At 37.2% G+C, this 27496-nt stretch overlaps 6 protein-coding genes across 6 annotated transcripts; 3 read left to right on the forward strand and 3 right to left on the reverse strand.

Annotated features, from left to right (window-relative positions):
- The first annotated feature begins 206 nt into the window (after positions 1-206).
- Positions 207-3691, forward strand: LOC127254243 (chitin elicitor receptor kinase 1-like). Its single transcript, XM_051279252.1, has 12 exons — positions 207-939; positions 1197-1230; positions 1341-1351; positions 1476-1637; positions 1801-1964; positions 2077-2166; positions 2253-2346; positions 2420-2571; positions 2648-2742; positions 2827-2965; positions 3054-3152; positions 3225-3691. Exons 1-12 carry the CDS (start codon positions 327-329, stop codon positions 3387-3389), a joined length of 1818 nt encoding a protein of 605 aa, XP_051135209.1. The 5' UTR covers positions 207-326; the 3' UTR covers positions 3390-3691.
- A 49-nt stretch (positions 3692-3740) lies between these two features.
- On the forward strand, positions 3741-7116 carry LOC127254249 (ribonuclease 3-like protein 3). Its single transcript, XM_051279262.1, has 4 exons — positions 3741-4095; positions 4745-5145; positions 6270-6416; positions 6736-7116. The coding sequence occupies exons 1-4, from the start codon at positions 4038-4040 to the stop codon at positions 7012-7014; spliced, it is 885 nt and encodes a 294-aa protein (XP_051135219.1). The 5' UTR covers positions 3741-4037; the 3' UTR covers positions 7015-7116.
- Positions 7117-7199: 83 nt separating this feature from the next.
- Positions 7200-9978, reverse strand: LOC127254245 (uncharacterized). Its single transcript, XM_051279255.1, has 3 exons — positions 9672-9978; positions 7700-8998; positions 7200-7584 (listed from the first exon to the last, which is right to left on the reverse strand). Exons 1-3 carry the CDS (start codon positions 9852-9854, stop codon positions 7357-7359), a joined length of 1710 nt encoding a protein of 569 aa, XP_051135212.1. The 5' UTR covers positions 9855-9978; the 3' UTR covers positions 7200-7356.
- Positions 9979-11740: 1762 nt separating this feature from the next.
- LOC127254833 (WRKY transcription factor 6-like) lies at positions 11741-13977 on the forward strand. Its single transcript, XM_051280138.1, has 5 exons — positions 11741-11924; positions 12034-12114; positions 12207-12521; positions 12794-12907; positions 13253-13977. Exons 1-5 carry the CDS (start codon positions 11802-11804, stop codon positions 13775-13777), a joined length of 1158 nt encoding a protein of 385 aa, XP_051136095.1. The 5' UTR covers positions 11741-11801; the 3' UTR covers positions 13778-13977.
- Positions 13978-20058: 6081 nt separating this feature from the next.
- LOC127254713 (pentatricopeptide repeat-containing protein At2g18940, chloroplastic) lies at positions 20059-22752 on the reverse strand. The gene has a single exon (XM_051279962.1). It carries the CDS (start codon positions 22654-22656, stop codon positions 20179-20181), a length of 2478 nt encoding a protein of 825 aa, XP_051135919.1. The 5' UTR covers positions 22657-22752; the 3' UTR covers positions 20059-20178.
- Positions 22753-25502: 2750 nt separating this feature from the next.
- LOC127254902 (probable membrane metalloprotease ARASP2, chloroplastic) lies at positions 25503-27381 on the reverse strand. The gene has a single exon (XM_051280250.1). It carries the CDS (start codon positions 27154-27156, stop codon positions 25813-25815), a length of 1344 nt encoding a protein of 447 aa, XP_051136207.1. The 5' UTR covers positions 27157-27381; the 3' UTR covers positions 25503-25812.
- Between the last annotated feature and the right edge of the window lie 115 nt (positions 27382-27496).

Below are 27496 nucleotides of genomic sequence, written 5' to 3' on the forward strand. Positions count from 1 at the left end.
GACAGTCAACAGACGTTACATAAAAGTTGGAATAGGAATAGGAATAGTAAAGAAAGAAGGCGAGGTGCAAATGCAATATGGAAGAAAATTTCAAATTAATTGGTCAAATATGTATCAATAATTCATACACTCGATATTTGTTATATTTAACTAAAAAATAAAAATAAATAAATAACACACAACATAACAGACTGACAGAAGAAGACAGCAAAAGGAGAACAGAATTCTGCGTACAATACCCCAAGTCAACGGCGCTGAATATTCCCAAAAGATCAAACTACAAAATTAATTGCGAAGAAAACCATCTCTATGCTTGCAATCCATCCATGAAGCTCTCGATCCTTCTATTAATCGGAGTATTCCTCCTGGAGCTTCTCTCCGCCGCCGACGGCCAGTGCTCCCGCCGCTGCACCGCCCTCGGTTCCTACTACGTGTGGCGGGGATCGAATCTCTCTTTCGTTTCGCAGATGATGCAGGTCGAAATCGCCACAATCCTCAGCTACAACCCTCAAATCCCTAATCAGGACAGCGTGCTCGCCGACACGAGGGTGAACGTGCCCTTCTCCTGCGGTTGCCTGCCGAGCCGGCAGTATCTCGGCCACCTATTCAACTTCTCGACCAGTTCCGGCGACACCTATGACCTAATCGCGCGGACCTACTATTCCAATTTGACCACTATCGACAGCTTGCAGGCGTTCAACACTTATCCGGCCTGGAACATTCCCGACACCGGCGTCAACATCAATGTCCCCGTGAATTGCACGTGCGGCGACCAGAATGTGTCGCCGGAGTACGGATTGTTCGTCACTTATCCGTTGAGGTCCGGAGAGTCGTTGGAATCGGTGACGGCGAGTAATTTTTTGAGTTTGGATTTGGTGAGGAGGTATAATTCGGGCAACAACGTTTCTGACAGTGGTGTGATTTTTATTCCGGGGAGAGGTAATTGATTCTGTTCGTCTTTCTTGATTTCCTCGAGCTTTTTTGCTGGTTTATGGTAGTTTGTAAGAATGTTGTTTGATCTTGTCCCTGGAATTCTGCTGAATTGAATAAACTGGTAAATCTCCATTGATTAGTTTGATCTACAACATAGGCTTGGATGTTATATCTGATGTTTGTATCCTATGTTTTCGACAATGTTGGTGCTTTTTGGGGTTAATTTAAGCTGTATTGATGAAGATTTTCCTATTTTTATGCAGACCAGAATGGAAATTATCCGCCTTTGATCCCCAGGTACACTATTATAACAGTGTTATGGATATTTGTATTGATTGCGGCACCCTTTTAAGTGTCGTGTAACGTTGTGTAATGATCTAACCGATGTTATTTATCTTCCTTTTCAGCAGCCGATCTGGTGTGGCCTTCTTCCTTGGGTTCTACTGTTTTTTTTTGATCCATTTTAAATTATGTGTCAAATAATATTCGTGGACATTGTTCATTTTTCTGCTTTCGATGTGCTTGTATTGATTGATATTCAGGGCTATCGACTGGAGCCATAGCTGGAGTGTCTGTTGCAGCAGTCGTTGCAGTGGCTTTATTTGCTGGCTGTTTATATGTGGTTTTGAGAAGAAGGAAGAACGCCAAAAAGGTTCAATTTCTGTCGTCATCATCGTCCTATGAAGATCATTCTCTACAAGCTGGTAATGGCAATTCTTTTTTTGTTGCAATCATTTGAGTTAATTGGGATGATTAACTATAGCTAGTTCAATACAATTCTCTATTTGCTTCGATGGTTTCGCCGTTATATAATTCCCCTTGCTTTTATCTCGACTGTTGTATGGAATCACGAATCTCTCGTAACAGATTCTGCTGGTACTCGGTCCTCTCCTCTTGTGGGAATTACTGTCGAAAAATCCGTTGAGTTTCCATACGATGAGCTTGCAAAAGCAACTGATAATTTCAGTATTGCAAATAAGATTGGGGAAGGTGGATTTGGTGCAGTCTACTATGCTGAGCTGCGCGGCGAGGTATGTAAATAGTCATTGATATATTCGGCATTAAAAAAATTATGAAACGATCGGATCAGCAATCATTTTGCTTTGTGGGATACCTATTTAGATTTATCGCGTGTTTGTGCAGAAAGCAGCAATCAAGAAAATGGATATGCAAGCTGATAGAGAGTTCCTTGCCGAGCTTCGGGTTTTGACACGTGTTCACCATCTCAATCTGGTATTGGATTTATCTCGAATCTCCGTTCTCTGATTTACGTGATTGCTTACGTCGCTATTCTGAACTTGTTATTTATTTTTGCGTAGGTGCGCTTGATAGGATACTGCGTCGAGGGCTCTTTGTTCCTCGTATATGAATACATCGAGAATGGAAACTTAAGTCAACATCTCCGAAGTTCAGGTATGCTGAAATTCGACAGGACAACAATTTGGCATTCACAGAAAACTAGTAACTACATTGTGTGCTTTTCCAGGCAGGGAACCGTTGCCATGGTCGACTAGGGTGCAAATTGCTCTTGATTCGGCAAGAGGCCTTGAATATATTCACGAACACACCGTCCCTGTGTACATCCATCGCGATATCAAACCGGCAAATATTCTGATAGACACAAACTTCCATGCAAAGGTTGTTCCCCACCGAATCTCTTGTTGTCGCGCATAAATGTACATGTTTGTAAGACATATCTTAATTCGTTTTGCAGGTTGCAGATTTTGGACTAACGAAACTGACTGAAGTGGGAAGTAATTCGCTCCCAACAGGTCGACTTGTTGGTACTTTCGGTTACATGCCTCCCGAGTAAGTTGTTACATCAACACATCTTTGCTAATGTAAGAAAGGTCTGGAAGTTTCACTTATTTTCATCTCCACGAATCTCCGCAGGTATGCGCAATATGGCGACGTTTCTCCTAAAGTAGACGTGTACGCATTCGGGGTTGTTCTTTATGAGTTGATTTCAGCCAAAGAAGCTATAGTTAAGGATGCCTCTTCTGCTACAGACTCAAGAGGCCTTGTCGCTTTGGTGAGTTGTTCTTCACTCGTTTTTTTATTTACGGTTCTATATTTACACTCGTCATTTATCCCACCGGATTATCTGCTTTTCTTGCTAGTTTGAAGAAGTTCTCTCTAAGCCTGAACCAAATGAGGACCTCCGAAAACTGGTTGATTCTAGACTCGGCGACAATTACCCCCTCGACTCGGTCCAAAAGGTTCGATGTCGTTATAACTTTATCATTTCGTCGAAAAGTCTTGCATTGTAACTGTGAATCGAATGCTTGCAGATGGCGCAACTTGCGAGAGCGTGCACTCACGAAGCTCCGCAGCTAAGACCGAGCATGCGATCCATCGTGGTGGCGCTGATGACTCTGTCGTCTGCGACCGAAGACTGGGACGTCGGAAACTTCTATGGAAATCACAGCCTTGTAAATCTGGTGTCCGGGAGGTAGCCCAGAAGCTCACGCGTGACTCCCACGTTATTCATGCTGCATATTTCTTCCAGCTTCTGCAAAACCGGCAATGGCGATGTGCAGATGTGGGCTGGTGTTGTTGTGTATATATTTTGTGCAAATGCTTTTGTGTGTTTGTAGTTTTGATCGATATTTTAGTTTTGTTGTATTTGTATTGTGTGTTTTGCAGAAAAATACAGACGAAGCAGTATAGTGTGTTTGTATTATTTTTAGTGTAGGATTAAGACGACGAGCTGAAACTTTACCGATTATTTTCGTAATATTGTGAAAATACGAAAATACCCCTCTCATGGACTTTTATGGTTTCATTCATTTATTCACTGCAGTATCAATTCAATTAGGCGTAGACGCCCTTCGTCTTCCACTGCCGTCGGACGCTTGTCTTCCTCGAGCTTGTCGATGGAGGCGTAAGCGCAATTGATGCGATGAATCGAGATTTTTGAACGGAGGAAATGTGCGTATTTCGGAGAAGTGATGTATGGATAGATAGCTTTTCCCGGAGTATTTTTGCTTGCTTTATGGAGATTTCGATGGGACTATGATCTGTTGCATCGAAGGTGCAATATCGGTAGCTTGTTAACAATATTCTGAGTACCCTATGCTGCTGGATTAGTTAATTACTTTGAAATGCTTTCGTGGTGGGAGTCCTTGCGTTGTGTTGCCCCTCGACGCCTCCGGAGATATGGTACGTGTGACTGCTGTATGAAACTTCCTTATTCGATTATTTCCTTCCGGTTGATTGAGATTTTGCAATTTTTGTTATTATTCTAAAATGTTCGAAACTCAATTTAAGTGTTGTTTCCAGTACTAGTTCGCAGATTGTATACAAATTACGTTTTATTATTATTATTTTTTTCGGGCACGAGGTTTATATAATGGATTGCTATTGAATGTTGTATGGGAATTTGTAAAGTCTTTGTTTACCTAGTATGTTTGTCATTTGGAGCAAATGTGAATCTAATTAAGTAGTTTGATAAATGTTGTTCAGTTTTGGTGAGCCGCCTCAAACTAGCTTTTAATAATCGATCATGAAGGTTTGATTTGTTTTTCAGCCATAGATCTAAAGCACTCTTCTTTACACTTCTAGATTGAAAGCTCGTTAGAATCAGAAGTTGAAATCTAAAATTATTCTCCAACGATTTTCTTTTAGCCTCAGCAGAGAAATGCTTTTTATGATAGTTTGCAATCAGTCCCTTTGGGAACTGATCATTTTCTTGAGTTGTTCAGATTTTAATTTTATTTTAACTATGATTATACCGTAGATGATGTAATAATACTGTGGATATCATTAAGTGTTACTTTGACTAGAATGACAGGCATTGTTATTTTACCAGGAAATATTTTGAGTAATTATTTGAATGGCATGAGACTCAATGGAAAGGTAACATCAAAGTTGTCGAAAGAGGAAACTGAGAGTGAGTCATTGCGTAGACTTGAAGAAGTTGAGAAGATCATAGGGTACAGTTTCAATAACCGTAGCTTACTGCATCAGGCCTTTACACATCCATCATATCATAGGGATTGTGTATCGTATGAACGGCTTGAGTATGTAGGTGACTCGGTGCTTAATCTTTTAATCGCAAAAGAACAGTTCTTTATGTACCCAGATCTTCCACCAGGGTCACTGGCTCCACTTCGTGCTGCCAATGTGGACACAGAAAAGCTTGCACGTGCGGCTATAAAGCATAACTTCCACAAATATATTCGCTATGGCAATTCAATCATTAGGAGAAAGGTATGTACTTCAAGTTTGTATCTTTAAATGATAGGTAAACCATTTTGTGGTCCTTCACACGATAAATGTGTTACAAGTAGTTCATTTTGCACTTTTGCAGTTGTTTTTATTATTATTATTATTTTTTCTGTAACTAATATTAGTTATCTGTGTAATTTTATGCATGACCAATTTATGTAACATACATCACTCCAAATGGTATTAGTTGGCCAAAGAAAAAAGTTGGACAAATGCTAATTGTTCCACCGTGCTGGACAATTGCTATGTGCGGAATGATTGTGCTAATTTTTGGTGTTTAGGGATTAAAGTGTAGCAAGCAATTCATAGAGGACCTCAGAAGTGATTTGTCCTAAACTTATTGAATGATCCAGCAATACTTTCAGTTAATCAACTAGTTCATTGCATGCTGCCTACAGTAGTCATCTTTATAAAGTCAGTTCTATATAATTCTGCGGTAGAAACATGTTGTATGCTGCTACTTATTCTGTTAGTATAGGAAAAGCTGTATATCTTATCTGGATATATAATTAATAGTTGGCTTATTAGTTTCTTTGTGGTTCTTTACTTGTAGCTTGTGACATATCAAGGTATTGCAGTTTAAGGCTACATTATTAAAGACCTCATGGCTGTGTAATGAAGCTTGAGTGGTGAAATGAGAGATTTTTTTGTGCAAAACCCTCATGACATTTTTAGCAACTGAATTGATGGCTATAGGGATCTTAATATTCTTAATTGTAAGATGCTGTTCCAAACGGAACTTCACTCAAAACAAAGTACTTGTTGAGATATTTTAGATATTTAATTTTAAATTTAGTAGATTTAAATTTAGATTTGATCTTATTCATAGCTTAGATTGTTTTGAGTTGTTTAGGTTGTTTAATTTGAATCTATCGAGTCTATTTTCTGGTATCTATATATATGGGTCATTATTTTTATGATCAATACACTGCAATTTTTAAGTTTCCGAAAATATTCTCACAGTCCTAATGGTAGCACTGAAGGTCCATTTTGGCCTAATCTTGTTCTCAGTTTTCTCTATAGGCGATGTGCTTTCTTTCTTTGTGCTTAATGGTAGTTTCCAGGTGAGTGTTCCTATTGAGTTAACCATCTTTGAACTTTCTCAGATTCAGGCGTTTATTCTTGCTGTACCTAAATACCCTCTACATTCGCATGGTCTGATTAATGTTCCAAAGGTGCTTGCTGATGTTGTTGAATCAACACTCGGAGCTGTTTTCATCGACAGCAATTGCTCAATGGATACAACCTGGGAGGTGATTTCTCTATATAGTCTTCATGTCTTCTTCACATTTCCCTCTGTAATTTGGCTGACAGGAGATGAGAGATATCTTTTCTCTTGTCAGTAAAAATGTGTTGTGTGCAAACATTTCTTACTGTAAAACCTTTGATTTCCTAACATGCATGGACGAAAGACATTTTCTAGGATATACTATTATTCCATGAAATTAAGTATTCGACATCTAATAGTCCTTAGGGGTTGGTGTTTTGCTCGTGTGTCGATCTGCACTTTGATTGGAGTGCCTACTTGTATGATATCTTATAAAACACAGCATTGCCTTTGGTTTTTCGCAGGTAGCGAGTGATCTCTTAAAACCCATAATTACTCCGGAAGTGCTGCAAATGAATCCTGTGAGGAAGCTGTTTGAGATATGCCAGAAATATAAGCTCAAAGTTAAGTTGGTGGATGAATGGTCATCACAAGGTACGTACAAAGTATACGTGAATAATAAGCTAAGGGGTAAAGGTGTATGCTGGGAGAAGAAGGAAGTTGCTTTGAATAGGGCAGCAAATGATGCGTATAAACAAGTTGCAAGTAGGTCGAATAAATATAAAACTCAACATCTTGAATGAAGGTCACTAATATTATTGTTAATACCCATTTAAGTTTTCTATCTGATCTGATGGACACTTACTCAAATTACTTTTCTTATCTAAGCTATTTCAAGAGTCCAACTTTGTGTGTTCTTTTAGGTATTGGAATTTGAATATACCATTGTTTAAGATGGTGATGATATATGCATATGGGCAATTGGGTATTCTAAACAAACAAGCAAACATTCTTTACTGACAATAAATACATTGATACATAAGGGCACCAAATTCACAAAGGGCACTACTGTGCCAGCCATAACATTGAGAATTGGTTTATGATGAAGAAAACAAATGAAGCAGAATGAGGATATGGATATTAAGTTAGCTCTTGGGATGAACAGCAACTTGGTGTATGTCCATGTCCTTCAGCATCACAGAACGTCCACACGAATCACACGGCGCAGTTCTCGACCCGCAAATGCTCTCGTGTTCCGATAATCCTCTGATACGGTCTCGAGCGTCTGCAGCAGGAGTCCCGGCTTCAACCATGTCCCCACAGAATCGGCATGTAATCAGCCTCAACCGGCACTCCGAGGACTGGTGCTGAACCTGGATGATCAATCAAGTTAAAAAGGCGACTACTTCGAATTCCAATTCTTCGACATGATGCCATGATCTTTCCTAGAGATCAACTAGCAAATATCGACACATGACTAATGCTTACCATTCGTTCCTTCTCAAAGACGACGCCACAAGGGCACTGAAGAGGCTCATGGAACACTTTCATGTGCTTCTGAATCTCCCCTCGTTGGAAAGCTTTACCGCACTTTTCACAGTGAACATGGTTTTTGGCTTCTTCTACCCTCAGAACGACTCCACAGCCGGCGTGCTGGCAGGCAGCATTATGCCTACTACAGTAGGCTTCATGAAGAGAAATGGTTCTCGAAGGTATGTACCTTTTGCAGTTTCGACACTCTACAGTGTCGAACTCAGGATTTGACGAGGAAGACGCAGCGTGCTGGCCTAACTTCTGTGCTGTACCATCTTGAACAATTACTGATACCTGGTACCTAGACGACCCTTTATATCCGTACACTGCAATGCTGTAAGTCCCCGGTCCTAAGTTCTTATCCTCGGCACCAATTACCAATTTCTTCAAACCCATGTCATGGGAAGACCACCCATGCTGGTTTTGTGTGGGGAACAAAAGAGGATGCCGGGAAACATACAAGTCAATATCCCCATCTTGCGTCTGGGACTCTAGTTGAATCACAATTTTCGCATCTTGGGACGACACCCTATTCCAAGTATCATTGTCGATGGAAAACTTATAGTACGAGTAGTTTCCTTCATCAGCCATTCCTGACTCAGTCTTTTCGAAGGCGAGAGGCTTCAGCACATGCTGGTTTGCACTTTGTTCGGTCTCGGGTCCCATGACATCAACCTCAATGTCAGTTTCTAGAACCGATACGCTAGAAGAAGGCTTCAACTCAAGAACATGCAGATGATATGTTAGGATGCCGTGATTGACGGTGAGCGTATCTCCTTGCGAAAGAGTTGCATGTTGGCGAAGAGTAGTCTCCAGAACTGCCCTGTGGTTGGGAATATCGTTAAAGCCGGATTCAATAGGTTGGAGTTTAGCATAAGTTCCTTTGGGAAGCCAAACATAGGATACTTCCACCATAGCAGTGTTTGATGTTTCAGAAGGGAGTAAGTTACGCCAACAGTGCTGAGGGAGTGCTACGAAACCTTCATCTGCAGTGAACTCCATGACGCCGGCATGAGTTTTCCGGGGTTCTTGAATTTCAGCACTCTCCGCACCTGAAGGAGCCTCACGGTGAATCAAGGATAGAGAGAAATGCAATGGCCCTTTGTCGAAAGCGCCTTGCTCGGACAACTCATTGAAACAAGAAGGCGGCAATTTAATCTTGTCTCCGCTGCTCTGATATGGAACAGCTTCTAGAATGCGAGAAAAGCTTACTCCCCTACCAGCAAGCAAATTTACTTCTGCTACCTCATTCGCCTGATCAACAACAAACCAAAATCTAGTGACATCAAATATCGAGCATTATCAAACCCTTGAGTTTGACTGCGCAATTTTGAGAGCATCGAACTTAAAAGTAAAAACAATAGGTAAAACATATCAAACCCCTTATCACAAAATCATCACAAATTATATCAACAAGCTACATCATAATGTGCATTCTGACACATTATGCCCTGCTTTTGATTGTACAAGGATACAAGCTTAAAACCTATCTTCAAACATTACATTTCACATTCAATTGTCGAAAGTTTTAAGCTTAAAAACTACCACCATAATAATAGTTCAAGCAAGGAGCAATGTTCAAAAGCAACATATCGTTTATTCTTTCTGTAGATGATGCAGTCATCAGCTTCCAAAGAATTATGGCTATACTTATTAGAAGCGTACGATAATGTATATGAACAGCCAACTTAAGGTTTTCTTTTTGTCATCCTTAAGAATATTAATTGATGCAGGATTCCAAAATCCTCAATTTCTACACAATCTTGTAACCTAATTGAACCTAATTGATATCGAACAAATAGATTGAAAGTAATTTCACCAAACCAAACCAAATCTAACCACAGATTTTCTAAAAGAAAACTAAAAGACAATGAGAACACAATCAACTTCAAAACACAGGAAAAAAAAAAAAAAAAAAAGATCGAACCTTGGCTTCCGCCGCGGCGGTTTGGAGGCGGCGCTCCCTCTGAGCCGCTTCTACAGCTTCCCGGAGACGGATGGCTTCTTGCTTAAATTTCCTCTCTCTTTCCAACTTCAATCGCGCCATCTCTTTCCTCTCTCTCTGGTCCTTCTCCAGCTTCTCCCTCGCCCTCCTCAGCTCGAAATCCATCTCCAAAATCGAAGCACTCCTCTCTTCTGTCAACAATTGATCGGTTTCAATTGGGGATTTTACTGAGAATCTCCGATCTTTTATACGATGCGACTCCAATTTCAAGATTTCTTGGACAGAAAGCTTTTCTTCTGCGATGTATTTATAGTCTATTTGGAATTCGCCACCGAATTTGAACAGGATTGAAGTTCGAGAAGCTCCTGGGCCTTTCCAATAAATTGGGCTACTACTCTAAGGCCCAACTAACCTACTTTTGGGCCTAACCAACAAATAAGCCCATATACTTTTTGTAGTTTCTTATGCATATTTATTTAACTATAAAATGATTTTAAATGATTACTTCACTTTAATGGAAATTACTTGTAATAATATATATATATATATGTAATATTCCAAATTTGCATAATTATTAAGGGAGAATAAGATAAACCTTTTATATTAAGTTGATATAATTTAATTCCATAATATATATATATATATATATATATATAGTGTTGAAGTTTGTTTTTACCATGATTTTGATTAGTTGAACATAAATCAAGTAGCAATCGACTTTAATTAAATTTTGAAAATAAAAATGGTCTTGATATGAGACAAAACCTATGTTGAAGTCTTCACGGCATTAGAAAAACTTGTTAATTGATAATCAATTATTTATTCGTAGAAAAATGATGCACATACATATCAAATTAAAGCTTCTTCTAGAATGATAGTTTTAAAGTCAATGATGGACTAATTGTTCTTATTAACTTTATATGATTACTAAGAATTAATTACTCTATTTGTCTTCATATCTCTTCCATTATTAAACGCTTCTTCTTCCATGATAATTTGTGACCAAATTGTGTCTACTTTCTTTATATTTAATATAAACATGTATGTTGAACAAAATAATAATAAGAAGAAGAAGAAATAGAAGCCTTAGCTTATCATTAAATGGACATTCTTTCTTCACATTTTGGTATTATGCTTTGTAATTGATAGGCTTTGCTAGCAAGTGTATGATGTAATAGAGTTCCAATATTTATTTATTTATTTCAATGTGGGATATATTCAACAAATTTGATGATATATATATTTAGTTCAAAGAGTTGATGATACGATGATACAATCACGATGGAGTTCTAACAAGGGTTTGGGTTTTGATATCAATGTTTGTAGTGATCATTGAGTAACACTATTTAGGTAACCACAATACTAAATCGCATGAATTACTACTGATTGATTTCGTGGAATTTCACATTAATACTTGATGATATCATTCTTAATTTCCATATACAATAGTTTTGTTATTATTTAGTTTTTTTGGTTTTATTATATTGGTCATTTATGTATTATATCAAATACAATATATATACTTAGATCATTTGCTGAATTAATTTCAGATTAGTGGTATAAGATATACTAAACCACACCACACATAATAAGACATTAATACAATACAACTGTAAATACGTGATACAATATATTATTTATTTCACCATCATTGCAAAGATGTTCTAACTTCTAAGACCCACCCTGATTTATATATTTACTCAAATAAAAACAACCCCTTATAATAATTTCTTAATATATATATATATATATATATGCATTATATATAGAGTTTAGTTAGGTGATTTATGGAGTGAGTAAAATATATCCCAAACCAGAAGATGTTACAAGCTAAGTGTAGACATTGGAATTAATACCAACGTAGATATGATTTTTGGAGACAAATTTAGGGTTTGACTAATTGGACAAACACGGATTAATTCTACCAAACCTTATCCTCTTGCAATCAATTTTTGGTCAATTTCTGGGCAGATAGAAGAGTCTGCAAGACTTCTTGCAACCCCATTCATGTCTTGTGTTTCATCAGATTTAAATTCTCCACACACACACACACACACACACATATATATATATATATAGTGAATTTGGAGACTCTTTCGTGTGCATATTTCCATGGAATTAATTACTGTGGACGAAAGAAAACCCCTCCATGAATTGGATTTCTTTGCCAACGATAAGCAGGAGACTCAGCCATCCGATCCATCGAAAACTTCGAATTTTGATGCCTATGTCAACGTAAGTATTCCCAAACACACACCACATATGTATGTATTGTATTCCTTTTTTTTTTTTTCCCAAAAAAAAACTTGTGTTGATAGTTTTAGTTTTTGTTCAAACGACGAAGACTGGTTTGAATCTTGGAACTCCGGCGAACACAGTGAAAGATCATCACTCCATCTCCACAAACAAAAGAGAACATGTTGAGGTATGTGTGAGAAAATAAATTAATGGTGTTGATGATGGATAGTTAAGGAAGTGTGTGTCTTAGTAGTGACAGTGATGTAATGTGTTAATCAGTTGCAAATACTAAAGACTGAGCTGAAAAGAATTAATTCGGAGAACGAGCAATTGAGGGTGATGTTGAATCAGACAAGTAGCAACTGCAACACCCTTCGGATGCATATTCAGGCTCGAATCGAGCAACAGCAGCAACATACAAGCAATCCTACTCGAGACCAAGACCGGCCATATTGTAAGGATGAGGACATCATACAAAGTTGTGCAAACAAGGCTCCTAGGATGTCTTGTAATGAAAACATTTCTGGCTGTACTACTCAGGGAACCATCCGGAAGGCTCGTGTGTCGGTTAGGGCACGGTGTGAGGGTTCAATGGTATGTTTAGAGGCCACTCGCCGAAAGTAGGGTTTAGCCAATATCGGGTTTTACTATTAACTTTAGACTTTGTTTACATAGATAGTTTTTTTAGAAATTTTTTGCATTATTTATTAACAATTAGTAACCTTTTCAAAATATATTACTACATCAAATAGTTATTCTTTTCCTTAATAGAATATTATATCAAATACTTAACTTTTTACTATTTTCAATTTTTTTAAAAGTTCTTATCAGTGCAACATTGTTCTTGTTACTTTGGTTGTTGGTAGATCATGGATGGATGCCAATGGCGCAAATACGGGCAGAAAGTGTCGAAGGGAAACCCGTGCTCTCGCGCATACTATCGCTGCACAATGGCCGTCGGTTGCCCCGTAAGAAAACAAGTATGTATGCTATATTGATAGCTCTTAAGCATTATGGAAAGGATTCGGAAGAATGGATTTGAAATATTTCATAATTTGTTTGAAGTTCATTTTTAATTGTTCAAGACTGAGTTAGGGTTTTGGGAATATGTTATTTGAAAGACTTGTTAATCTAGATTTGAAATCCATCCATCCAAACGAGCCCTTGTAAATTCTAGTAGGAGAGTTCAATAACTACATGTTCAAGAATTGAGTTATTAAATACATTTTGTTCTTTAAATATCGTATTAAAAATTTATTATTTATACAAAATATTATATTCGGACATCATGTGCCGAAAGTATTAATACTCGCAACTTTTTGTAGGTACAAAGAAGTGCGGAGGACAAAAGCATCCTCATAACAACATACGAAGGCGATCATAACCACCCGTTATCTCCCCCGGCCATGGCCATGTCTAAAATGACATCGTCGGCTGCAAAAATGATTCTATCGGGCTCAATCCAGAGCATGGATGGACTAACCAATGCTAATTCATTGGCATTGGCGCTTTTTCCCGACTACTGCAACATGGTCACCATTTCAGCATCCGCGCCTTCCCCTACAATCTTACTCGACCTAACTAAATACCAAAACCCCGTGCAACTTTCATCGCCTTCTTACCTGTCTCCTACTACCTTTTCGAATGCTCCACCACCCGGAGGAAACTTTCTTACGACAATGGGTCGCCCACAAATTTTGGGCCAAGAATTGTCGGGTACATTATTTAATTCTTCACCGGGGCTACAAATGTCGAGTCAAGAAATGAATCAAGCCACCACCACGTCGCAAACAATGTTGAATGGTTCTATACATGCCTTGTGTAGCGACTTGAGCTCTCTGCATCGGTGACTTCTCTATTAGGGGATCATATGTGAATAGTGATAAAAATAATCTCCCGGCCACGCAGGCAACACTAGAATGAACGGAGAAGAAAGTGTGGTGACAACTTGTAATAGAAAAGTCGGAAAAATCAATAAGTTTGATTGCTTGAGATTAGAGTATCGACTCAAGTGAAATCCTCGACCATGTCGAATTTGTCTTGAAGAACGTGGGAGGAGAAATACATCAAGGATTATTCGACTTTGAATGTTGAATTAAATCTCATGTTAAAAAGTTCCATTTTTTTATTATACATACATGTTTGAGCTTAATTCTTTGTATAGTTCTTTCATTGCACGAATTGAGATAGCTGAACAAAGAGAATTTGTCAATCCAAGATGAAATGTAATTTTATAACTAAATATTATTTATAGGTTAGGTTCAAAAATCTTAAAGCTCAAAAGAAGTAAACATAAAATAAGAGGATTTGCAATTTTTTTTTTTAAAAAAAAAAGCCCCGAAAAATAAAAAACATCATTTTAAGATCCTAAACAACTTCCAAATTGCCAAAATTTGTGAGACAATTGCTTCATTTGAACAATATTATTATTGACACACGCACTTAAAAAGTTACTTTCAAACATAGAAAGAAGTCTACAAATGAACAGAAGTTAATTTTATAATCCAGAGGGAAAAAATTAAATAACATTCTTGGTCTATTATTTGAATAATTAAGACAATTCTCAGCATAATTAAGACAAATCTGAAAGTGAAAACAAGATTAACTTGTAAAAAATAAATGGTCTAGTATTTGAATAACTGAACTAAAACTGCAAATTATATTGTCATTACAAGATCTTAATAGAGATGTATTAAATTATAAGATAAATACGAGAAAATATATGTATATATATATATATGTGTATATTTCCAAAAAACTGAAGAATTAATTGATTGAAACTAATTAAACTGGGTGGTTGAACCGTTCCTTGGAATTTTAATGTCCATTTTGTAGTCAATAAAGGAACCAATGGAATAATATGATCTAGAAGATAGTAGTCATGCATGTGGAAATATATGATGAAAAACTTTTGTCTGGATTGTTCTAAGATTGTTATTAAATTAATTTTTTTTCAGTAAAATATAAAATCAAACAATTATTTTTTTTATTTTTTATATTATACTAAAATTAATTTTCAGTTTAAAATTATATTACATTAACAACTATTTATATGAAACAATTATTTAAATTCTCAATTTTACTATTCAAAACTACATCCGCAAACAAACACACTCACATTTTATGTTTTTTTTTTTTTTTTTTATGAAATAGTTTTTAAATATGATATTTTGTATAGAAAATTAATATATTTTTATGAAAATTAAGATGTTACACAATGAATTGAATATATTGAAAAAAAAAAATGAAGGTAATTTTGAGAAAATCATTTCATGATACTTGATATTTGAATTTTTTTCTACACTTTCCCTATTGTTGATTTATGTAGGAGGGCTAAGAGCATGTACAAGTAAAAATTTATCTGTCAGTATACTTTGTGTAAAAATTCATCCGTCAGTACACTTTGAACTGATGTATCAAGGTTGGCTGAAAATTTCACACAAAAGTCTCCCAGTAATTCTGCACATAGGTGTCTCGCAACATAAATATTTTTCTTCTCAGATAGCTTCCCCACGCCTTCTACTACACCAGATTGTGTTCAAGTTGATGCTAAATATAGTATCTAGAAATGAATCACTGTGGCGATTAATTTTTTTAGCTGCGAGTAAAAATGGCTGAGTAAATGGAAAATCCCTTCTATTCATGGTCCGTTGTACATGCTCTAAGAGGTTGAGTTAGCTTGAGTTCGGACACATCGGTCAAAAATAAATATTAGCTATCCATGTCGTTTATTTATGTGTCGTATTAAGTTCGAACCTAATCATAAAGTCTAAATCCAGTATAAAAAATGTCTTGTATATAAGGTTTCGGTTTTATTGATAAGTATTGTTCCACATAGAAAAATATTGGAACTTTTCCTTGATTTATAAGGGTGAAAGATATAAGATAGAGCCTCGCATCTGTGTGTGTTGATATGTGAACTTGTCTTATATAATATTCTATAGTAAATCATTCGAATGAAGTTATTGATTTGATTTGTATCCTGAAAATACTAAACTAAATCAGACATACAATAATATAACCACCAAGCTAATTAGAGACTGAAGAATATAACAATACAAGGTTAATGCAGGATAATTTTTTCATTCACTTAGATCTACTCATTGTGAGTACATCATATTTATTATAGTACTAGTTTTTCTTACATGTATTACTATATTAATTCAGTAATAGCCATGCCATTTTAGGAGTTGGAAAATTGCAAGTGTCAATATATCTACCATGCATGTTTAATATTCTTCAATAGATTCATCCACCTTATAATTAGGTTTTCACTTTCAGAGTGAGAGGACAGATTATTTTACGAGTAATGAGCAAATTACAGCTATATCTTGTATTCTTTTTATTTTCTATTCGAATAATTTTTCCCATGAAGATGAAAATGCAAAATGGATCAAACCCAAAATTTTGTATTCTTTGTAAATATGAGAAATAATGTGGACTAAAGCATTGAGAAAATATGCAACGAAGGTTATTATTGGAGAGAAATTTATATAGTCATGATTATATTGATAGTAGTCATGAGCATTATATGTGTGTGTTTATTGGTAGGCTATGAATGGCTTCAAACCACAAAATATTTCCAATTGATTGTCGGGGGTTGGATATATGTATATATATATATATATATATATATCATTAGTTAAAAAGTGATCATCAATTATTGGGCTCATTGATTAATTGATTGTGCTAACTAGCTAATTTAACATAAGAACCTCTATATAAGGAGTGGGCTTGAACGAATATTTTCAGGGGCAGTGAATTTATTAAAGTGAGAAGAATTAAGACGAGAGAGACATTTAGGAGTCACACTATGTCTGTCTTCGAAATCTTTGAGTGTCTTAGTTGTTCTATTGTTTGGTGTGATGTTTTGTATTGGCGGGAATACTGCTGAGGCTCAAGGGATATCTATTTCCCCGTTCCCGAACCCTCCCGAGTTTTCTTTTTGCAGGCCATCCAATAATGGTTGTCTTGGCAGACGCGCACGTGGAGGAGCGGGGAATGGCGAGAATTATGAAAAAGCCGGCAAAGAAGGTGTCCATAGCGTCGAGGGAAAACATTGACGATGAATCTTTTCATCTCGGCGCCATAAGAATGAACGAATGCAAGCAAAATGGTTGTTATGTGTTTATATGTTCACCAACAAGAATGTGATCGATGAAATGCTTATTTTGATTAATGCATCATAGTAAAGTGATATATATATATATATATATACATATTTTGTGTTTATATAGTTTGTCGCTTGTAAGAGTGGAGTGATGTTATGCACGTTGTAATAAAGATGGTCGATTTCACATCGATCTCATACTGGATATGATAAATGAATCCTCAGTATAATTACATTGCTTTCTCAAATGTTTATCTTGTTCGATTCACCCTATCCATTTCTTTTTCCACTGAAGTATTCCATTAATTGCTGTGCCATGAATCGACCATTTACACCAAACATCAGTACATTTTTTTAAAAGAAATTACATGAAACACTTATCTTCTTAATATTTCTAAAACTCTACAAAATAAATACTTCCGGATTGTTGAAGAAAAATCTACACTCTACATAAATGAATGAGATCTTTTGGAAGAAGTTCAAAAACAAATTCGTCACCAACAAATGGGCCTTCTCTGCGTACTTTGCACCGCCTATCACACTCGACTGAAGTACTGAGTCACATTTACATTTTTCTTCAAATATTTCAATGTGGGACATGGGTTTGCACTCCAACAATATACGGATTTAAACACAACTGCTACTTAATTAATTTGTTAATAAACTAGTGAAGAAGCTGAATAAGAAATGCCACTAGAGTCGAGGTTATAATAAATGGATTGTTGCACATTAATTAATATTGGTAGGGCTGGAACAACCTTAGAACCAGAAAATATTTCCAATTGACTGTCGGGGGGTTCATCATCAATTATTGGATGCATTAAATTGCTTGTGTTAGCTAACAACATCGATATAAGCTTGGATTGAGCTGGCTTAAACCAAAATTTTCAGGAGAGTGATAAAAGTGAGAAAGACATTAATACATTTAGAAGCACAACTATATATATATATATATAATATGGGTTTTGCTCGGAAATGTTTGTGTGTCTTAATTGCTTTGTTGTTGGCTGTGATGTCTGAGATTAGCCGGAAAACTGCTGAGGCCCGGGAGCCGTATTTCATGCCGCCAACGTGTAGTCTAAACCACCCTAAAACCTTTTGTTATCGATATGTTTATGGAGTTTGCATTAACAAGCTCCTGTACACACTCGTCGTTGCAAAAACAAGATTGAGTGCAACAACCGTGGTGGAGGGGGCCTCGGCAGCGATGGAGGTGGTCGTGGCGTCGAGACCAAACATTAATGATACAAACTTTTCTGTCACGGCATGGATATGAAGGAATGTAAAATGGTTGTGTAATGTTTTTATTCACCAAGAAGAATGCGATAAAAGTAGTGTGTTGTTAGTTTCATTTGATATTATGTACCGTAAATTTATATCTCATGTGTTGTCTGACATATATTATTGTGCTACCAGCACAATGCTAGCAGTGTAACTATCCGCCCTAAAGTGATATTGTGCTTATGTGTATATATAGTTTGTAAGTTGTAACAAAGATAGCCGATTGATTTCTCGTAAAACTACTAAAAATATTAATGTCAGATATATAAACCAATCCCGCTAGACATGAGATTTGATAATTTTCTTTGGACCTACACTAGAAAAGGCCTTAACTAGAAAGTATCATTTAACTATAATTCAAAAGGGGAAAAAAAGAATTTATACATCATTATGTCTACAAGAAAATTAAAACTGATGAGCAACACAGAAATCCAAACATAAGCCACAAACATAAACAAAGACTCGATAGTTCATTAAATAGAGACACACACATTATGATCACCACGCTCAAATTGCTTTGGAACTGTGAACCAATTCATTCATAATTGGTACTTATTCCACAACTTAATTGCACCGTATATATATATATATATATATATACATAGATAGATTTGACGGCGGTGAAGGGATTCGAGAGATTGTCAAGTTTTGCCTATTTCTTGGTTAGTAGCGACAACTCCTCCTTCACTTCCATGGAAGTTGTTACCATAATTTTTTGTATTACAGAAAGGACAATAGCCATTAAATGGCCCCTTTGTTACGGAAGCTACGACTCCATTTTGACTATCAAATGGTAAGGCTAGCAACAACGCTAACACCAACACACAAACCGATTTGGCTCTTGCTGACAAACCCATCCAATATCTTAATCTTATGATATATATCTAAGTTTGAAGCTTAGCTTAGATGATCATCTATTTATAGGCAATAGGAGATGAGCTCTTGTGTGGTTGATGTCGTGGTCGAGGTCGAAGAGCATTTAAAGAATGCAGAGACTGAATAATAAGAAATGAAAACAAATCTCAAACGTGTTTAAGTGTTTGTTTGTGGATTTGATATCATGGTTTGGAATTTTAAACAGAAAAAATTTAAATTTAAATTTGAATAAATGTCTTATATATATATAAATAGATATTAATATGATATTTTAAATAAAAAACTAATTTTTAAAATAATATAAAAAATAATTGTTTAATTTAATATATTTTTAAAAAAAATTAAATCAATAGTAAAAATCTTATTAGAAATACACGACAAAACATACTCGAATTTTAAGTGGGTTTTCGTCATCAATTTCTTGAAATTTAAACTTCAAAGGAATATCTCCCTTTTCACAATGTCAGTTCTATCTGTACTCATCATCCCTATAAGACCCTGCAAGTGTCATAGATGATTGACCCTTCATGGATAAATTGCGTTGACTGTATGTATATATATATATATATATATATGTATGTATGTTTGTGTATTGATAGGGTTGGAACAGCCTTGGACCAGAAAATATTTCCAATCGACTGTCGGGAGTTGGATATATATTAAAGATAAGGGAAGACCATTTTAAAATTCATCATCAATTATTGGCTGCAATAATTAATTGCGTCTATGTATTGATCAGCTCGAACTAAAATGGTAATGAAAAGTTTCAAGAAGTTCGTGATGGCTTATGTACCAAAATTCTTACACTTGGATTTGTAAAACGATAAAAAAAAAAAAAAACTCCAAATGTTAGAACAAATCGGCTAATGAAATCAAATCATCTGCATCGAGTGATCCATAGATACATGTAGTGAATAGAGGTAAACGATCTTACACGGCGGTCGCCGGAAGGAAGGCGAATTCCGGCAGGCCGGGGACGCAAAATCACGACTCCATATTTGCCCTGACTCGCGCCGCAAGCCTCTGCAACGCTTGGTCGCTGAAAGCGTCATCCTTCTCCCTTATTCTCGACACGAATTCTGCAGCATCTTTGTATCTCTTCGCCTTGCAATACCCATCGACAGCAGTTTTGTACGTCAGCTCATTCGGTCTGCAGTTGTGCCGAATCATGTAGCTAATAAGTTCATCGACTTCCTGAAAAAACCCTCTCGCCGAAAAGCCAGCAACAAACGTGTTGTACGTAACTATGCAAGGCCTTATCCCGCGGTCCGTCATCTCCGTGAAAATCCTCGTCGCCTCGTTCATAAGCCCCTGCCGGCAGAAGCCTTTAATCACAGTGTTGTACGACACAAGATCGGGCTTTCCGCCACTTTCCAGCAATCCGTTGAGCACTTCTTGAGCTTTCCAGCATTCGCCTGATCGGGCGTACATATCCATCAAGCTGTTGTAGGTGATGATGTCCGGCTGCAGATCGTTCTCCCGGATTAATCGCAGCATCTTGTGCGCAGAGTTGTACATCCTGTTCCTCGCGAAAATGGAGAGCATCGAATTGAGCAGCACCATATCGGGTTTGTAGCCATTCTTCAAGAACTCCTCAAACGCTCTCTCCATACCCGAGAGCGATCTGCATTTGAAATTCGCGAGAACTAGAGTTCTCAACAGCATCCAGCTCGGGTAAATGTGACCGTCGTAGATTTCTTTTGCAGTCCTTTCGACGCCTCTGATATTTCCACCTTTCGAGTAGCTATGCAGCATCAACGAATACGACGTGTCGTTCAGCTTGAAACCCTTCTCCCTCATGTCCGAAACAACCGATTCCGCCGCTCTCCAATCCCCTCTTCGAGCCAAGGCATTCAGAAGCGCGTTATATGTCGTAATACATGGCGAAAAACCGGCTTTAATCATCTCCTTGTGCATCTTCCCAGCATCAATCTCGGAACCGCATCGTCCATACGCACTTATCAACGTATTAAACGTATCGCGATCAGGCTCGAACCCACAATTCTTCATCTCCCGGAAAACACGGTTCACGTGCTTGTGCATTCCCGTATTGCCACATACGGCTAGCATAGTGTTCCAAGTAACACGATTCGGAGTACATCCATTGGATTTCATTTCGTCAATGATTCTCATCATATCATCCACGCGCGACTTCTTCCCTAACATACCAAATATGGCGTTATACGTACACACATTGGGTACACAGCCTGATTCCTTCATCTCCTCGAAAAAACTCAACGCTTTATCCTCCTTCCCGGCTTTACCATACGCATCAATCACCGTTGTATAAGTTACTGCATTCGGCATCACACCTTTCTCCTTCATCGTTTCAATCAACGCCACACCTTCTTCAATGAATCCCGCCCTTGCATATGCAGCCACAAGCTCGTTATAAGTCACCGAGTCGGGAGGGCAATTATTTTCCTCCATTTCTTTCAAAACGCTCAACGCCTCGCTATAAATCCCCGCCTTTCCATAAACTTGGAGCAACGAATTATAAGTTACCGTCCCCGGGACATAACCACTCGACTTAATTCGATCAAAAAAGTCCTTCGCCTCCTCCAACAACCCATCTCTCCCACAGGCCGATATCACCGTGCTACAAGTGAACTCATCGAATTCAAGCCCGACACTCCTCATCTCATCCAAAAGGGACAAAATTTTATCCCATGATCGCCCCTTCTTCCCGTAAACATCTAACATTACATTGTAAGTAACCAGGGTTGGACACAATCCTCTACCCTTAACAAAATCGAACAAAGCTATGGCCTTGTCGTACTTCCCGCAACGGGAGTAGGCGTGCAAGACGGCAGTCCATGCTCGGACATCCATCTTCATACCCTCAACAGGAATTACATCGAACACCTTGGAAGTAACAGAATGTTGAGACTCTCTACTAAGAATCATCACCATCAATTCAATAATTTGATTATCCAACTTATTGTCACTTTCGGAGACATCCAAATTAAGAACAATCCATTCAAACAAGACAATGGCTTTATCGCTATTCCCGGAAAGGTCCAAACCTTTCAACAGACTCATCAAATCGATTTCTCGAAGCAACTCGAATTTCACAGAATTGAAGAAGGAAGGCAAACCAGAAATAGGCTGTTCCAAAATAGAATTGAGCATCGACTTACATTTGGAAGGAAGAAAATAAAAAGAACTCTGGTTATCATCGCCGATTTTAGGGATTGCAATCGAACTCCCATCCCCCTTCCTCAGATGAGCAGAGAAAGAATCCCGATTTGGGGGAGAGGAGATGTGGAGGAGGTGGTGGAGGAGGGAATCAAGCGGAAACGAGTAGGAGGTAGATGAAGCGGATTGCTGGTGGTGCTGCGGCGGCAATGGCGGCAGAGGAAGAGTGGAGGAGTTGAATTTGAGGGTGTTATTTGGGGAGGAAGCCGGCTTGGTTGGGTGGGTGGGGAAGGAGGGCCTGTTGGGGAAAAGATTTCCTTCCATGGCGGAATCTGGGAATCTGAGAAACGACCCTTCTTACATTTACGCGAGGATTGGGGAAGAACAACGGTGGAGACTCGACAGTGGAAACTAGAAGAGATAACTAGAAGGATTCTTGCATTTTCAGCACCTATGAAATTAAATTAATCTTGACCGTCTGTTTATCTACAGATATTATTAATCCTATGGTGGTGATTTACAAGGGTATTTTTGCAATGTTCTTGATTTTAAACTACCAAGTAAATCAATTTTAATCTGTACAATTAATTGTTCTCATTCGAAGTTACGTGGGGTTGCCAATAAATTTGCTTTCTGGTTTTTCAAGGTAATTTTGTACCATCCATTGTTTAAACATTATATATGTATAACTTAGGCAAAGAAATAATCAAAACAAAATAAAAAATTGATGGACAATTTGCAGGATATTAGATTCGTTCCAATTTTTACCAGGTCCTAAGTTATATATATAAAAAATGATGGATGGATTCAAATTCCAATTTCTTCCGATCTTGCCTCTAATTTGTAAATTTTTAAGTTCGATTGAAAATTTATATTTGAAAAATAACAACTGCAAATTTTCAACGCTGAATTTCAACTCCAAAAATATATAAACTAATATTGATGGTAGATTAAATAGAGACACACATCACACTCAAATATATTTCTTTTGCGAACAAACAATTTGGTACTTATTCCACGAAGCATAGTCACACGATTATGTAGATACGTGTGCGCGCACACATACACAAAAAACAACATAGTACTCAACATAACATGCAAAACATAGTACGCAACATAACAGACACTATTGATGAAAGATCCGATCATCAATTTTTGCCATTGGCGTCTATTTCTTCACTACCGGCGACAGCTCCTCCACCCGCGCAATTGTTGGCATAGTTACAACGACGTTTTTTATGAGGGCGTTGCCCTATGCAACCACCATAAGGATCTCTTTTACAGAAAGGACGTGTGGGAATAAGTGCTACACCGGTTCGTGTAGCTACGACGCCATTTTCACTTATATCGGATGCCACGGCTAGCAACAACACCAACACACACACCCATTTTGCTGTTGCTGAGAAACCCATCGCACTTCTGATGTATTAAAGTTTGTTGCTTAGCTTATTTTCACTTAAATTTTGATCTTTCACTCAAAGCAAATAGCTATTTATAGGCAATGGGCAATGGAAGATCAACCTTGTAAGTATCCATTACATATTGTGTGGTTGATGAAGATTTTGTCATCCATTACATATTGTGTGGTTGATAAAGATTTTGTTATGAATTTATGTAGATAATATAAATAAATAACATCTAAATATTGAAATTTCAACAGAGAACATCCAAATTTAATTAAAATCAGTCATAAGCATGCGACAAACACCAAACATAGCACTCAACTATATAAGTTTTCCGTTGGAATATAGAACTGAATTTTTTGAATTTTAATTCTATATATTTATAATATCATATAAATTATTTAAATAAATAAGAATGTTATAAATATTTAAAATAAGAGAAATTCAATGATTATAATATATTTTTCAAATACTTATCTTAATAATAATAAAATCCTAGATCTAAAAGCCTAGATCCAAGAAATTAGACACAAAAATACTGCTAATTAACGAATAACTCACATATACAAAGTTTAACGTCCATACATTGTTATGCAAAGTTTTTTTTGTTTTTTTTTTTCACAATACAATTTTTAGCAATTCAAATTCTGGCAAAGCCATTGTTATGTCAAGTTAAAAAGCCTTTGGATCAAGTATAGATAAAAGTGAAAGTGTACCTAGCACTAACAAGAATCTATAAAATATGTCAAAGTCGTCGTTGTAACGTGTCAAACAATAAATTAATTGAATGGTGTGTGTAGAAGAAAGATCAAAGAAGGCGGGCTCAATTGATGTTTGTCATTTTGTGGCATTTGATGAGATATTAGTTCAATAATAACGATGAAGTAAAAGACAAAGTAGTTGACGAGAAATATCCTTGTTTAAAGCCAAGTCTTCTAATGCGATCGATGAATGAGATAAAATGCTTCTATACTTGTAGAGTAACATGAAATTAAGATACAACTGTGTCGAGCGAAAATTTTCATTTTTCAAACTCAATGGGAGCTATTGTTCATGAGTTAAGCTCAAGTTTGATTAATTTCATAAACAAGTTCGATTCAAACTCCTGGGCTCGAAACTTGTTGGATTTTTTAAAATTTTTTACCAATTCCGACTTTATGTATTATATATTAAAAATATAATATAATTGTAATATATATGATTTATCACATTATGAAGCACTATTGAGCTTTTTCAACCCCGGTTTAAATACTTTGAATATTGTTTTTTTTAGTTAAGTTTGAAAGATTTAAGGATGTATTTATTTGTGTAATTTTCAAAAATTATAATGGACTTAAAAGATGTTGAAGTAAATACACCAAAAAGATATTCATGAATTCAATTATATATCAAATTTGTCATTTCATGTACAAGAAATAATTTCTTTGCATTAATTCGACTTGTGTAGATTTGTCAAAAAGATAAATCAAAATTTATCTTATATAATAATTTTAATACTAGCTTTAGACCAAATAAATTATATAAAAATAACAATAAATGAATCAAAGTGAATTTAAAAATAATATCAAATTTAAAAGAAAAAAATAAAAACAAATTACTTAATGAACCAAGTCAAGTTCAAACATATATTTTTCTTGACAAGCTGAGTTTAAATAAACAATTTCCAACTCATTTCTCTAAAAAAACAAACTATAACCAAATTGTTATCGAGCCGAGCTCAAACATAAAAGATACAGTGCCCCTTAATTTGTTAACCATGTAAATCTCTAGTAGAAAGCACTATGTTCCGAGTAAATTAATTATCGTAACCCAATCGCTACAAAATAATATCCAACACAAACTCGCGAACCATAGATTCACTAAACTATGGCAACTTCAAAAAACTAGTATAAGAAGTTATTCGAAATCAAGCACCCAATAGGTAGCAATCGCCTTCGAATCAAGATACAAGCGAGGTAGACGAGCATACGGTCTAAGCCAATCAATCTATGTTGTATCCTCGACAACCCCTTTCAACGATATCACCATAACAATCAATGTCGAAGCCCAATGCAAATTACACACCTAACTAAGCACATTATAACAAATCTCTAACAAAGTCCAAATTCAACGTGTCGCGTACAAGTAGATATATCCCGAGAATAAGCACAGCCATTATACCTGACGATGTGATCCGTTGCTCCACCTCTAACGGGAGCTTCCTCCCGCCTCTAACAGCCTCGACAAGAACCAACGCCAAAGATCCACCGTCCAATGCAGGCAGGGGAAGCAAATTTATGACAGCAAGATTGAGATTCAAAATGGCCGCAAACTGGAAAAGCCCGTCCGAATTCGACTTCGCCACCTCAGCACCAACGGCAATAATTGCCACAGGGCCGGAAACCTTCCCAGCCGACTGAGAAAAGTTTAAAAACATTTGCTTCAAACTATCGAGCACATTAACTGTTAAGCCCCAAAACTCACGCCACGAGTAACTAAACACTTCAAACAAATTCTTCGGCACAACTTTAGAGAACTTCACATTAGGTGACAATTGAACCCCAATTCGACCCGAACCATCCACATTCTTGTCGGGGGTAACATTAATTATCACATTCTCATTGCCCCGAGCAACCTTAAGTGCCACTTTCCTTTTAGGACTCTTCCTAATGACATCAACAACCTCAGACACTAATCCGGGGCTCGCTTTCACAAGCTCGACATCGTTAACGCCTAAAATGATGTCCCCGGGTAATAAACCATCCCGGGAGGCAGCTGAAAAGGGCGTTACATCGGGGACAAGCACGCCGGGGAAGGATTCTTGAACAGGCAATCCAACGGACAAGACTTGCAATAAAACAATCACATAAGCAAAGATAATGTTAGCAATGACACCAGCAGAAATGACAATCACTCGATCAAAGATGGGCCTATTTTTGAGCAGATTGACATCATCAACAGGAATATCACTGTCCGGATCATTATCAGGGAAGCCGACGAATCCGCCGAGGGGAAATGCCCTAACGGAATACTCAACGTTCTTGAAATTGAACTTAGCTAAGATTGGGCCGAACCCTACTGCAAATTTACTGACATGGATGCCCTGAAGATGAGCCGCCAAGAAATGGCCGCTTTCGTGGACGACGATGATTGCGGTCAGCACAGCAGCTGCTTCGATTACTGATTGAGCACTCTCAAATCCACCAAGATCAAGGCCTGCTGCTGCAGCAATCGCGAAATTCTTAAACTTGGCAGGCCGCCTAAATCTTGTGGTGTCAATAATAAACGTCCCCTTTCCGCAGAATCTGGAGTATGAAGACGGCGAGAAGGGTTTCGAAAGATGGGATGCGGTTTTGAGGGACAATTGGGATTTGGAATTGGAATTGGAATTGGAAGAGAGGAATCTGAGAGAAGAAGAGGATGAAGGGAGGTTTATAATCATTCTGGTGATTGGATTTTGGTTGCTGGGGAAAGAGATTATGGAGGAGTTGAGGTTAGTGATAGAAGCATTGTTTGCAGAGAGAGAGAGAGAGAGATTGAGAGCCAAAAATTGAATGGATAATTCGTAATTTCGGTTTGTGGCGGTGAGGAAGAGAGTGTAAGAGAGAGAGAGAGAGAGAGAGAGGTCTGGCTCTGGCAGTGCCAATTGCCATCCGTTTCTTCTTCCATTGTTGGCTTTGCTTCTGAGTCTGAGTCTGAACTTTTGGGTTGTGAATAAATGGTAGAAATTGCAGTTTGTGATCCAAAAGGGAAATGGCCCATTACTATCGCTTTCAACCCAA

The sequence above is a fragment of the Andrographis paniculata genome, unplaced genomic scaffold, assembly GCF_009805555.1.
Source record: "Andrographis paniculata isolate CXL003 unplaced genomic scaffold, ASM980555v1 Contig52END, whole genome shotgun sequence".
NCBI lineage: Eukaryota > Viridiplantae > Streptophyta > Magnoliopsida > Lamiales > Acanthaceae > Andrographis > Andrographis paniculata.

What these genes read in the sequence shown, in the direction of transcription:
- LOC127254249 (XM_051279262.1), top strand. Translation starts at nt 4,038, where the DNA reads ATGCTTTCGTGGTGGGAGTCCTTGCGTTGTGTTGCCCCTCGACGCCTC. An exon ending in TCGACGCCTCCGGAGATATG is followed by an intron (nt 4,096 to 4,744) that starts GTACGTGTGACT and finishes TTATTTTACCAG; the next exon opens with GAAATATTTTGAGTAATTAT. An exon ending in ATTCAATCATTAGGAGAAAG is followed by an intron (nt 5,146 to 6,269) that starts GTATGTACTTCA and finishes GAACTTTCTCAG; the next exon opens with ATTCAGGCGTTTATTCTTGC.
- LOC127254713 (XM_051279962.1), bottom strand. Translation starts at nt 22,656, where the DNA reads ATGGAAGGAAATCTTTTCCCCAACAGGCCCTCCTTCCCCACCCACCCA.
- LOC127254902 (XM_051280250.1), bottom strand. Translation starts at nt 27,156, where the DNA reads ATGATTATAAACCTCCCTTCATCCTCTTCTTCTCTCAGATTCCTCTCT.
- LOC127254243 (XM_051279252.1), top strand. Translation starts at nt 327, where the DNA reads ATGAAGCTCTCGATCCTTCTATTAATCGGAGTATTCCTCCTGGAGCTT. An exon ending in ATGCTGAGCTGCGCGGCGAG is followed by an intron (nt 1,965 to 2,076) that starts GTATGTAAATAG and finishes GTGTTTGTGCAG; the next exon opens with AAAGCAGCAATCAAGAAAAT. An exon ending in TCAACATCTCCGAAGTTCAG is followed by an intron (nt 2,347 to 2,419) that starts GTATGCTGAAAT and finishes GTGCTTTTCCAG; the next exon opens with GCAGGGAACCGTTGCCATGG.
- LOC127254833 (XM_051280138.1), top strand. Translation starts at nt 11,802, where the DNA reads ATGGAATTAATTACTGTGGACGAAAGAAAACCCCTCCATGAATTGGAT. An exon ending in ACAAAAGAGAACATGTTGAG is followed by an intron (nt 12,115 to 12,206) that starts GTATGTGTGAGA and finishes TGTGTTAATCAG; the next exon opens with TTGCAAATACTAAAGACTGA. An exon ending in GTTGCCCCGTAAGAAAACAA is followed by an intron (nt 12,908 to 13,252) that starts GTATGTATGCTA and finishes AACTTTTTGTAG; the next exon opens with GTACAAAGAAGTGCGGAGGA.
- LOC127254245 (XM_051279255.1), bottom strand. Translation starts at nt 9,854, where the DNA reads ATGGATTTCGAGCTGAGGAGGGCGAGGGAGAAGCTGGAGAAGGACCAG. An exon ending in CCGCCGCGGCGGAAGCCAAG is followed by an intron (nt 8,999 to 9,671) that starts GTTCGATCTTTT and finishes GTTGTTGATCAG; the next exon opens with GCGAATGAGGTAGCAGAAGT. An exon ending in TCTTTGAGAAGGAACGAATG is followed by an intron (nt 7,585 to 7,699) that starts GTAAGCATTAGT and finishes TTGATCATCCAG; the next exon opens with GTTCAGCACCAGTCCTCGGA.